The following is a 12,939-nucleotide window of genomic DNA, read 5'->3' on the forward strand; positions in this document are numbered from 1 at the left end:
GCCTGGAGAAGAGGAGGCTCAGGGTGTGAGCTCGTGAGTGTGTATAAATACATGAAGGGAGGCTGCAAAAAGGACAGAGCCAGGCTCTTGTCAGGGTTGCCCAGTGCTGGGACAAGCGGCATTGGGCACAAACTGACGGACAGGAGGTTCCCTCTGAATATCAGTAACCCTTTTGTGCTGTGTGGGTGTGACGGAGCACAGAGAGTTTGCCCAGAGAGTTCGTGGAGTCTCCTCCTTGGAGATCTTCTGAAGCCACCAGGGCGTGGTGCTGGGCAGCCTGCTCCAGGTGGCCTTCCTGGATCAGGGGCTGGGCCAAACGGCCTCCAAAGGGCCCTTTCCACCTCAACCCTTCTGTGGTTAAACTAAAGGAGGCCCGAAGAACTGCGGCCCTGTGTGCTGTAGCTGACAGTCAGTCCTCTTGGTGTTTGCTTCCTATGTGTGGTCTAGCTAACTTTCTTTTATGTATTGTCAATAAAGAGTGGTACGTTCATACAGAATATAAGTGTCAAACACTTGAAATATACTGCTGATGAATAATATGGACTTTGGGTTTGGTAGACATTGTGGGAGGAATACACTGAGGAAAAATATGTAGTAGAACAGACAACATATGGGAGGAAAAGCAGAACGTGTTGAATACACTTTCCACAAGCACATTATGCAATCAATTGGTGTGGTTCTGTGTTTATAAGTTTCATAGCAAACTTACCACAGCATTATAAATAATAAAATAACCTTCTGAAACCTCTTTACCTGGTTTTGTCGACTATACTCCTTAGCAAATGCTGGTCTATGCAGAAGCATCTAATCGAAATGTAAATTGCATACTGATGCTGTGTCACACCTCTGAAAAGTAACAAAGAATATCTGTTGAAGGCAACAACATCGCGAAAAAATGAAGAGAAGCCCCACTGTTTAATTTTGAAGAATAACATTTCTGACAGCTGAATGAACAAAAAGAATAGGCATCAAATGCATTTGTGCCCAGACAAATGTTGTGAGGGATCCCTCACCTTTGTTTGGACTATCTGTAGATGCGAGTTCATTATTGAGCAGTTCTCTGGGTGACTGCCTTCATTTTTGATAAAGTAATGCTCTTTTAGGGATGTCATTAAATAATAACCTTGCCTGTGGAGGGATGTAGGATGTGGTATTTTGTAAAATACTTCCAAATGTCTGTTATTAATAAAAGGCTTGTAGTTCAGTTCTATTGGATGCTGTTTTTTATTACCTTTCTAGTGGGGTGAGGTGGGGGAAGGTACTAAATCTGATGGTTTACTATAAACAGCGATACATGGCAAGGAGCACAGTTAAGGAGATTGTTATCTCCCAGGAACAGAGAATGCTGTGGTCAACAGGAAATCAATTTCTGAGGGTGCTACAGTAAATTTGTCTTGTAACTGGAAACTTTCTAATTGCTGCCCCAAGGGAACAGTGAGCTGAAAAGCAGGCAGGTGGTTCCTTCCCTATTTCCTCCTCCTTTGATTCCATCTGAATAATTTCTAGCTTCCCACTAACTTTGTGCATTAAACGTTTAAACTATAATAGTTGCTTTCACTTGTACAGTAACTTGGCTCTTCAAAAGCCCGATATTCTTCAGCAGGTTCTGGGAGATATTTAAATCTGTTCTCTTTAGATTGAGCTGCTACTCCTAGCCTGGAGTGTTAGCAACTGATGTGAAGGAGAAATTGTTTTTTATTTCATTCTATGCAGTGGAAAGATGGTGGTGTGTGTGGTGTTTTGTTTTGCCAAGAAGAGGCATAAGGAGGTGGCATTTTTTCCCCCATCATTACACTGAGATTTTATTATTCATGAGATTTGAAAAGCATTGCAGCACCAAAGATATAGGCTGTGTTTTTTTTTTCCACTTATTTATAATTAATGTTCAATAGGATGGAAGAGCCTGGCACAAAGAGGCACTGAAGAAGCAAGGTAGTGGTCTGTTACATTATAAGGGCTTTTGGGTGTATTTGGTTGGGATGAAGAGTCTACAGAGGTAAAAACATCCATCCTACCCATTGTCTTTCTTTGTTCTGAAAGTTTGACTGGGTGTAGGTGGTGGTCTCTGGACACAGAATGGAAAAACATAACAAAAACAATGTCTGTGTTGTTACAAAGAGCTTATTGCGGTCAAGTTCCAGCTTCAGCAGAGGGTTGAAAGTCTAGCTTTAAATGCTTGGTGGCATTGGAGACTTTAAAATTAGTAGAACACAAGTGTGAGCTCTGTTTTAATTTGGAGCTCCTTGAAAACTACTCTGTATTGAAATAAAACATGCCTACAAAATGTAAATACTTCATTTAGGAGGAAAAGCTGGGAAGGAAGTGTTCAAGTAAGGTAGAAAAAAAGTCATCTTTCCTGACCTTACTTTGAAACTGCTTTTTGCTTCAAAAACACCTCTTTGGTTTGGCCAAATTACATACATACCAATTGCTTCTCACCATCACAGGCACACATGATCAGATAATATACCGATTACTTATGAGCAAACTGCATCAAATAGCAATTCATCTAGAATACCTGTCACAAATTAGTTGCTAAATAAAACACACTTTATCACACTAGTTGCTAATTATTAATTTTAGAAATGTCAAAATACCATTCTCAATAGTAATGAACAAATTAATCACTGGTTGGAATATCAATCACTAAGTGTTTTCTTTGCATCATAACTTTAAAACAATAACAGTATTTTCATTTTGAATGTCATGTGAAAAAAAGTTAACACAAAATGAAATATATCTGGCCAAGAATTAATTTATTTTTTTAAGAAAATTGTTATTTAGTGAGGATTTTCTCTTGAAAATATTTTTTTAGGTCTTTTTCCAGTGTATGTGCTTTTAAATTGGGTGTAAATAATTGTAAATTGCAAATTGTGCTTTTAAATTTGCTGAAAATGAAGATGATAATTTTCAAGAAAAAATGAATATAATTTTCAAGAAAAAATGAAGAAAAATATTATGAAATAGTTGGTTTGTGTTAAAAATCTACAAAGTAGTAGAGCCATATCTAAAGTGCAGCAAGTTATGGAAATGCATGGTTGCCTTTGGTGATAATTACTACTACATTAGTATCAGATCTGTAAAATGTTATGAAATTTTTAAAAAAGCTTCACTAGCCATTAGAAGCTCTTAATTATTGTGACTGTTAACAGGTACTTGTTTTACTGTAGTACTTGGGAGTTGTAGTCATACTAGGATGCAAATTCATTTTTTCTGCAGAAACTTGAAACCGAAAGTTAAACTTTGCATCAGCCAGTGAGATCCTGACTCTAGTTCACACACCCAATAGCTGTGATCACTCTAATGACTAATCCCTCCGCAACAAAATAGGTAAACATACGCCTATAATTAAGCAGATGTTCACATCAACCAAGCAAGCAAACATCTATTTTATTCCTGGAAATCTACTTAGATATCCATTCTCTGGTTAAAAGAAAATAGATGGTATCTAGTCTGAGGACTTAGGGGTCTAGAACCTTAAGCTGTGGGATATGCAGGGTGGGCAGCAGTTAGCAGGCAGACTGGCCTTTTAGCTTGTGTGTTTGTTTGTTTGTTTGTTTGGCATACGGTAATTTCCCAGTTTCAGTGCTTTGAAGTAACAGTACAATATGTAACCTTCTGGGAGAGGAGAGAAGAATGTGCTTGTATATGCATTTTCTCAATAACTAGACCATAAATTTACCTATCTTATTTTTAACATGCGTATATGGAAATAAACTGGTATGAAACAGGGTATTGAAATTAAAAGGAGAGTTTGAAAAGCTCCATTTCTTTCTCACCTCCCCATCTGAGTCTGGATTTTTAATTTAAGGGAAGTACCCTTATTGCTGCATGGAGCAGCTGCTTGGGAAAACAGAGCTTCTAAATTGTATTTTTAGTTCCTGATGTTCTCTTTGGGTGTGTTACTTAATATTCTGTTTACAAAGTGCTCTGCAGAGAATTTGATACAAAGCAATGATTAGCTCCAGGAAGTGCTGTTTTTTTCAATTTTATGAATGTTAATGCTCACTTGAAATTTTCATGAAGCTGTTGCATGTGCAACGTGAAGTATACAACATTTTCCTGTAATAAACCTTATGACTGCCATAGAAAAAGTGACTTTAGTGTGAGGGTATGGAGTATGTATCTTCATCAGAGAAATACAATTAGGAAGATATAAAGAAGATTAATGTTGTTTATAGAAGTGAATTAATCCTAAATTCTGTTGTTTATCATACAAATGTGTATAATATATTTTGTAGAATAACCCCCCAAATAAAAACATGTAAATTGGTTGGTAGTCTTGTTATTATATGCAGCTTTCTTTTTGAACTGCTCTTTTAAAATTCTTTAGTAGTACTCTGTGTTCTAGGAGAATGGTGCCTAAATGCAAATGAGTTTGTTCCTGAGCCGTAACAGTAAGAGGACTTGTGTTACTGTTATTTTTTTATGTTCTTTTTATACCTGTGTAGTGTGTAAAATATGGCATGCTGTACTCACAGCTTCTGTTTATTTTTGTAGGGTTGACCTGACAACCATTTCATCGTGCAAGAATCAGTTAGTAAGATCTGCGCAGACTTCCTCCTAAGGGGAAACATGTCTGAGATTGACTATGAGAAGTTAGCTGAAATAGGTAAATATGTTTTATTATACTTCAAATGACATCTGTGTAGAGTTACAGGTGATTTAATAGAGCATCTTCAGTGAGAGGCTTCACTGGCATTTTGTAATGCTTCTTGGAGCAATCCTGTATGAGTTACAGCCACTGTACTAATAGGTACCCTATTAAAGCCATTAGGGTTGAAGGTTAGTTTAATGCATGCTTCTCTTATGAATTATTTTTAAATGTTCCCAGTGCAATTCTAGGCTGTTGGAATATCACCATCATCACATATTGTGGCACAAATGGGAGTCATTACTCCAAAGAGACACGTATTGAATGAGCACAGTGATTGCTGTATTGCGTGTTATCTCCAAAGATGTTAGTCGACCTGAGCAATATGACCATGGCATTTGACCATGATCTTTCATTTTGAAGATCAGCATTATGTGTTTTTTTTCACTGAGATTTTGAGGTTGTCAGGCTGAACTCCAGAGCAAGTGTCTTTCAGGTTTTTTTGTTTGTTTTTCCCCCTCTGCCTCAGTCTCCCTGACCATCCATTTAGCTTTGATTTCTCCATGTCATGACTTTCAACTGCAGCTGGCCAGCTTTCTATTCTTAAGGCGTGATTCAAAACCCATGGAAAGCAATTTTCCTCTCAGCCTTGGCAATCTCTGGATCAGACCTTTTGTGGTGTCTCCCAGCAAGGGTTGAACAGCAGTAGCAGTGTGATTGGTAACAGATGATTCTCTGCTATGGCTCATGAAGCAGGACAATAAATTCCTATCATTTGCAGGAGAAATATGAAGCTCAGGTCTTCCTCAGTTTGGAACAATTAATCTTCTTTTTTATTTGTGTTTATTTGGAAATGTCTCTTGAGATTCAGTCCTCTTGTTCATGTATGGGGAGAAAACTAAGGGAAAGAAAAAGAATAAACAAATAATTATTTACTAGGTTAGAGTTAACTAGCTTTTCAAGTAATTTGTGATTACTGCTGGGACTGCTTTAGTCCCTGTGAATAACTGCAGTACAAATGGTCATGGATATTTTGCTTCTCTAGTTCTTTGCCATTTTTCAAAGCCAGATAGCTGTCTGTACTTGGTTACAAATCCTGCTTTTTGGAAGCCTATTACTATATGTAGTAAAAAAATATATATTCACAGGAGGAATTGGCATCCACCTCTCTGTACTAAAGGCTGTAGTTGGAATATTAGTTGTTTCTGTTTTTAACTTTAATATACATTTCACTTTTAATAAGGCTTGTTCAGTTTCAGTGGATCCTGGTACATAGTTTCTGTTTCCCACTTCACATTCCCACCCAGTCACGTTCTCTATTTTCTTTGCAAGTTTTTGGTACTTAGGGTGGTTACAGTGCTCAGACATGAAAACATACTAAACAAAGCAGCGCTTTTGTTTTTTGTCATTTTAATGTGACTTCAAATATATAAATAGAGGGGGGAAATGGTGAAATTCAGGTATTGGGTTATATTTGTATTGTTCTTTTTGGCTTTGGGGAAAAAATAATTCTTTAAAAGGAAAGAATACTTTTCCAGTTGAGGTTAGTGTAGCTCTTTATGTATGATACACTTTTAAATGGTAGAATGATACAGATTTTGGAGACAATAAAAAAAATTAAGTTTTTGTGTACGTGGAGAACTCTAATGGTATATTTCTAAACACAGGTTTCTTTTTTTTTTTTTTTTTTTTTTTTTTTTCCCTGAGACCAATAGGACTGTTGCTTTATTTTCTGAAGAAGCTTTGATTTGAATTCAAACATAAATAAACTTAAGAAAAAATATAATTTGTGACTGCTCTTTGTCTTTGAGAAGCCCAGCCATTGGTTACAATCTTCATCCTTTTGAAATACAGTTTTGGTACTAACCATGTTAAAAACAAAAATGAGACAAGATTTCATATAACCATTTATAGAATAGAAAGATACTGGGAAACTGAGTGTAAAGCATTCAAAAATATTTACTGAGAGTTTTTTCTCTGACATGTATTAGCTACTAGTACATAAATCTGGCTGAAATCAATACCTAATATATTCTGTCTGCCCTAGTGTATCTTTGGTGGTGGTTAAGGCATATAAAATGATCAGAAGGCAAAACATTCTTGAAGGACTTAAAATTAAGTGGCACTAATAGTGTTATAGATAAACCTGCTGATTCCACCTTATTAAAACTTGTATGATAAAAGAGATGAATGATGTACAGGATGTGGTGAATCTCCCCCTCTGCTCTGCTCTTGTGAGACCCCACCTGGAGCCCCAGCACAAGAAGGGCATGGACATATTAGACCAGGTCCAGAGGAGGGTCATGAAGATGATCAGAGGGCTGGAGCACCTGTCCGATGAAGAGGGGATGAGGGAGTTGGAGTTGTTCAGCCTGGAGAAGAGAAGGATCCAGGGAGACCTTATAGCAGCCTTCCAGTACTTAAAGGGGGCCTACAGGAAAGCTGGGGAGAGACTCTGTTAGGGAGTGTAGTGATAGAACAAGGGGGAATGGTTTAGAACTAAAAGAGGGAAGACTTAGATCAGATATAAGGAGGAAATTCTTTACTCAGAGGGTGGTGAGGCACTGGAACATGTTGCCCAGAGGAGTTGTGAATGTCCTATCCCATGCTCGAGATGTTTAAAGCCATGTTGGATGGGGCTTTGGGCAACCTGGTCTAGAGCAACATGTCCATGCCCATGGTGGGGGGGGGATGGAATTAGATGGTCTTTAAGGCCCCTTCCAGCCCAAGCCATTCTATGATTCTGTTTTCTTCTCTTAAGCCACCAAGACACTTGTGTGTTGATGGGTTAATATAATGTTTATTCTTGTCATAGAATCATAGACTATCCTGAGTTGGAAGGCACCCACAAGGATCATGGAGTCCAACTCCTGGCTCTGCTCAGGACCACCCAAAAACCAGACCCTATGCCTGAGAGTGTTGTCCCAATGCTTCTTGAACTCCATCAGGCTCAGTGCTGTGACTACTGCCCTGGGGAGCCTGTCCCAGTGCCTGACCACCCTCTGAGTGAAGAACCATTTCCTAACATCCAGCCTGACCATCCCCTGTCCCAGCTCCATGCTGTTCACTCAGGTCCTGTTGCTGTTCTCAGAGAGAAGAGCTCAGCGCCTGCCCCTCCGCTCCCCTCTTGAGGAAGCTGGAGGCCCCCATGAGGCCTCCCCTCAGCCTACTCTGATCTGGACAGAACAAAACGAACAACTTCAGCTGCTTCTCATACGTCTTCCCCTCTAGACTCTTCACCATCTTTGTAACCATACTTCGGACACTCTCTAATAGTTTTATGTCCTTCTTATTATTGTGGTGCCCCAAAATGGAACACAGCGCTCAAGGTGAGGCTGCACCAGTGCAGCACAGAGCAGGACAGTCATTTCCCTCTAACCCGCTAGCAACGTCATGCTCAATGCACCCCAGGGTATGGTTGGCACTATTGTTGGTCCCTAGTCAGTTTCTAGGAAGCATTCACTTGGATAGTGTGGCAACCTCAGGGCCAGCAGTTATCCCAGAATCTGTGTTTATCTGGGAAGGTACTTAGGATCATCCTTTCTTGAACTGTAAAACAATTTGTAAAAAGTTGGGGGAAAAATTAACCAAACCTTCAAATAAGATTGATTGACTTTGTATTGTTCATTTTAGTGCAAAGTAGATTTTAACTTGAGGACCTAGTCCAGAATCTACTAAAGGGGGGGGCGGGGAAGGGAGAGAGAGAAAGATGCCTATTGATTTCATTGGGCTTTTGAGATGATCTTTTGAGCAACTTAGCTTGGCCTCTAGCTGGACTATATGATGGATCGACATATGGCTGCTTTGCTTATTGCAGGTTCTGAAGGTTGAAGGATTTAAAGTAAATGGTGGATTTTCATGCAGTTATGGTGAAGGCTTTTTTGCACTTTGATACCTTTATGCAAGGTATCCTTTTGAAAGTCTGCTTTCAGACAGTGCACACATGGAGTAGTTGTCAACGCGCATTAGCATACTGAAACTTTGATTTCCCCATTTGGACAACCTTGAAGTAAAAGACAAGAAGATGTAGATGGATACAACAAGCAGATTGTGAGAGTCTAGGAAATAATGAGACAACAGCAGTTGTGCATAGCAAAGTCACAGTATGCCAGCTGTCCAGTCATTGTCAAGATTTTTATGAGCACTGCAGCAGATACTAACTTTAAGTAGGATGCGAAGGTAGCTTTGAGTAATTAGAAGATTGTTTTTTCCACACTGGAGAGTGGAGAAAGAGCAAGAACCTGAATTGAAAATGAAACAAATGGTGATCAAGGCCTGTGTTTTTGTTTGAGGAAAAATTCACCCCCTTAATAATTCATCAGAGGCAAAAGTTTTTCTTTGTTCACTAGCACTTAAGCATTCTTGCTTGCTTTTTTAGAACTGCAGAAAGATGAAACAGAAGACGCACAGTCAGGACAGGAAAAAACATTTATGTCTCCACCATTTGAGGATACTGAGTTAAATATCAATCACCCCTACTATGATGTTGCAAGACACGGCATCATCCAATTAGCAGGTATGTTTGGAGAAAGATTCACATTATTAAACCCCTTATCATATTTTTCTCACTGTACTCCTTGATGTAATGCATTGTAATCATGCTAATACTTTCAGCCTTAATCTTGAAAAGTAGTTGCATAGTAACGTGATCCCTTGCTTTTCTAAAGGTGACATATGAGCCAAATATTTGAGCTTAATCTTGCTTTAAAATATAACCATAACAACATATTATAATCTAGGTCCTAACTGTGGCTGTAACAGAGCTGTACTTTATTTCAGTGATAAGTAATTTTGTTTTGTGAATAATCTTAAATTATTCACAAATATTGTGAATATCTGAAGTGTTGTGAAGCCACACATGTAATCATTTTTCTAGTCTGCTCAGGGAAGGGCATGCAGCTAAAGAGATATGGGTTACTGCATAAAAACTAATAAAAGGCAGAAAGGAAACTGTTGACATAAATGTTAACTACATTTATCACCTGACTTTATGTTGTGATATGGAGAGAAGTTATGGGTACCTAACATATTTGAATATTGGTTCATTTGGTGTTTACAGTTATTTAGTTTTAAAACTTTCTGGCAATATACAGGACACGCAAGCACATTTATGAAATAAAAGCACCTCTTTAAAGTATACATTTTTTTTTTTTAATCCATTTGGTTTACTTTGGGAATTAACACACTTGTTAAGCTAATATTAATAACCAGGGTACTGAACTAAAAAAAAAATATGATAAGAAATAAAATTTTTTAACACTGCTCATTCTAATGAAGCTTAAGATTGCTCAATATTACACGCTTTTTGCACTTCATACTTTAGTGGGCATGATGGGCCTGTGGTTTATCTGGAAAATGATGAGCTCAAGTTATAGGTATTCACCTTCCTGAATTTGAGCCATAAACAGAATGTCATCCAGATGAGTATGACCTTCAGCTGAACCAGTCCTCTGAAGAAGTTTGATTGAATAGGGTAGGAAAAACTGTTGTAGTTTGACTTCTGACTGTAGTGGAATGAGAATTGTACCCATACTAATGTCTTCTTGAAGCTAGTTATGCACTGGATAATAATTACTTTTTAGCTTTATAAAAACTTACACCCCATCATAAGATTCCTATCCATAAACAAGGGAGTAACATCCACACTCTTGTGAGTAAAAAGCTACTGTCTACTAGACCAGTAGGATGTTTCGTGCTCAAGCACCAGTTTGGGATGGAGGAAATACCAGGAGTTATTAATGAAAACATTGAAATCAAAGTGACGAAGTGTGAAATAGTGTGTTAACAGACACACTGGATACTCCAGAGTCACTCTAAGAACTTCTCCCATCTGCTTTATTAGGCAGTGCTACTGAAAGAGCTCTCTTTTAAAGCATTATTAAGAGGTTTTTTTCTCCTTCTAGTATACTCAAGATCCAGTTGTGGGTGGGCCACATATTTACTGCTTCAGCTTTAGTCATGCACAACTATTTAGTAAACATTTATTGTTAGTCCTCATTTTTCATTCAGTCAAAGCTGCCCTGGAAGTCAGAAGCACTTGGTATTTGTCTGGTTTAGTGGTGGTAATTCTAAAGTGTCCTTTTGTGTTTATCTTGCTGGGAGGAATCATTATGATTTTTACAGCTATGGGCAGACATGCCTGATGATGAGCTGAAACCCCTGGGTCTGCATTTTGAAAACTTTTGCTTTCTCTGTCCCTTTGTACTGGAGGGGAAGGGAACAAGTTGGCAGTCCTAGTAATCTCTGCTTGACCGACCAATAAGACATTCCCAGCTCATTTTAAAAAGTGAGTAAGTAAAAGTTCACTTATTGCCTAGGCAAACAAAAAACACAACTTCCATAGCTGCAGACTGACACTACCATTTGACTTGGAAAAGTTGAAATGGTGGGGGAACTCAAAAAAGGGCTAAGTTTTAGGTGAGATGGTGAAATATACTGGAACAGCTCCTTTTAAAAATCATCACTTTTACTGTTGGTGAAACGGAGTACATGTGGTGGGAACAGAGTGATAAACAACCTGTCCATTCTAGATCAGTCTCAACTGCCTTCATTTTATGTGTATGCCTTTGCATTATTCCTGTATTAGAAAATGGGAATGTGCTTAAGTGTAGTTGAGTGAAAACAATAGTGTTTTTTAAAGAGACCTCCTGGTAGTGGTAGCATTCATTGATTCTTCTTGGAACTTCCTTCATATCAGTGTATGCTTGGAGTACAATCCAAACATTAGGTATGCTCCTGGTATAAATTTGCTGAAGTAAGTGGGGGTATTCACAAGATGAATCTTGGCTGAAACACTGGATTTTTTATGTTTTTCATCTTAATATAGCGGTCTTTTGTAGGGAAAACATGCCCCTTAGCCTTTGTCTAAGCTTGGAAAAAAGTGACTTTAGCTGCCATTTCGGTCAGAAAAATTTGATGGGATTTTGCAAGTCTACTGGTCAATTTAAATGCAAAGCACAAGCCAGGAACTGTGCTTCAGAATGCAGTATATGTGCATGTAAAATAATTCTGATAGTAAAGTGTAAGATGGGAACACAGAGGTGTGCATATGCATGCAGAAACATGTAGGAGGTAAAATACCATCCAAAGACATGCTTCACCTCCACAAAAGGAGACCTCCCTATCCCCTCTGTGAACTGGAGTGGAGTCAGGTTTGAATGCTTTCTGGATTTACATTCAAGTGAGGAAAGGATGAGCTCTTCAGATCTCCTTCCCATCTTGCAAGAGGCCCATCCCTTTTGAAACAAATCATTTTAAAATGATTTATACTTGGTTATTATGATTTTAATAATCTCTTTGAAAAAGAAAAAGTGTAATTTCAGTGTTTGGAATGGCTGTTTTAAAGCAATTTTAAAAGCTGTTCCTTCCGTTTAAATTCTGTCATTGAAAGACAATGAGATGTATTGTTTGAAGTGAATGAAGAAAAAAAAAGAAAGAATTCAGGTGAAAATATTTGCAGTGATTTACCCATCTCTTACAATGATCTAATTTCCAAGTTATTAAAAAAAAAATAAGATTCCTCTTCGCTTTTTGTAAATTGACTAGTACATGCTTTCTGTAACAATAGGTTTTACTATGTGCAAAGGAGATATCTGAGTTGTAGTTATACAGTATGAAACAAATAAAATCAGGGAACATTTTTAAAAGGTGTAAGCTTTAATTACTTTTTATTAATTACATTGGTTTATCTCATTAACACCAAAGTGCAGCTGACTATTCTAAGCACATGTAAATGGAACAGTTCTTCAGTGCTGGTTCTTTTTATTTCCATCTTGAATGAGAAATTTCAATCTGTTGCCTAAAAAGAATGTAGAGTGTTTTTTTGTGGCAAACAGGAAAGGACATATAAGCATATAAGATGTACCAAGCTTTCCAGTTTTCTATGGTTTGCTTTTATAATGTCATTGCTGATAACTTTACATAGTACCTTTTTTTTTTTTTTTTTTTTTTACTATGTGATTATTTTGAATGAGTCTGTCCCCAGTACTTATGCTTTCATTAACTACCAGTTACATCTTCTTATGTGTTTGATTAAACTTTTTAATGGAAGTAAAGTGTATTATTGTTTTAACGCTGTATTTTGCTCATCATTTTTTTTCTGCTTTTCTGGTTATATTTAAAGATTTGAAATGTTAGTTCTTTGGGAGAGACTGACTGTATTTTTCTTCGAGCTTCATTTCATGCACATTTACGATTTTAGACTTGTGCATTAGAAACTGATTAAAATTGTGCTACATGGATCAGGCTGTGAAAGATAATGGTAACAAAGTTTTTGTGACATGTAAGGAGAAACAGTAGTGAATTACCTAATAAGACTAAGACATGGGTCTTTATAACATTCAGGC

General features: G+C 37.6%; 1 protein-coding gene across 14 annotated transcripts in view; it reads left to right on the top strand.

Moving 5' to 3' along the window:
- LOC311429702 (rho GTPase-activating protein 8-like) overlaps positions 1-12,939 on the top strand; it is a 144,127-nt gene that overhangs the window by 40,643 nt on the left and 90,545 nt on the right. For 7 of the 14 annotated variants that reach the window (XM_084505842.1, XM_084505851.1, XM_084505845.1 and 4 more), the window contains exons 2-3: positions 4,501-4,612; positions 8,973-9,110. In XM_084505842.1, coding sequence (XP_084361968.1) covers positions 4,576-4,612; positions 8,973-9,110 — 175 coding nt within the window. In that variant the 5' untranslated portion in view covers positions 4,501-4,575. The remainder of the gene's footprint in view (positions 1-4,500; positions 4,613-8,972; positions 9,111-12,939) is intronic. The other 7 variants (XR_014688356.1, XM_084505844.1, XM_084505847.1 and 4 more) reach the window with 1 other exon arrangement.

Source organism: Aythya ferina, assembly GCF_964211825.1.
Source record: "Aythya ferina genome assembly, chromosome: 1".
In the NCBI taxonomy this organism is placed as follows: Eukaryota; Metazoa; Chordata; class Aves; order Anseriformes; family Anatidae; genus Aythya; species Aythya ferina.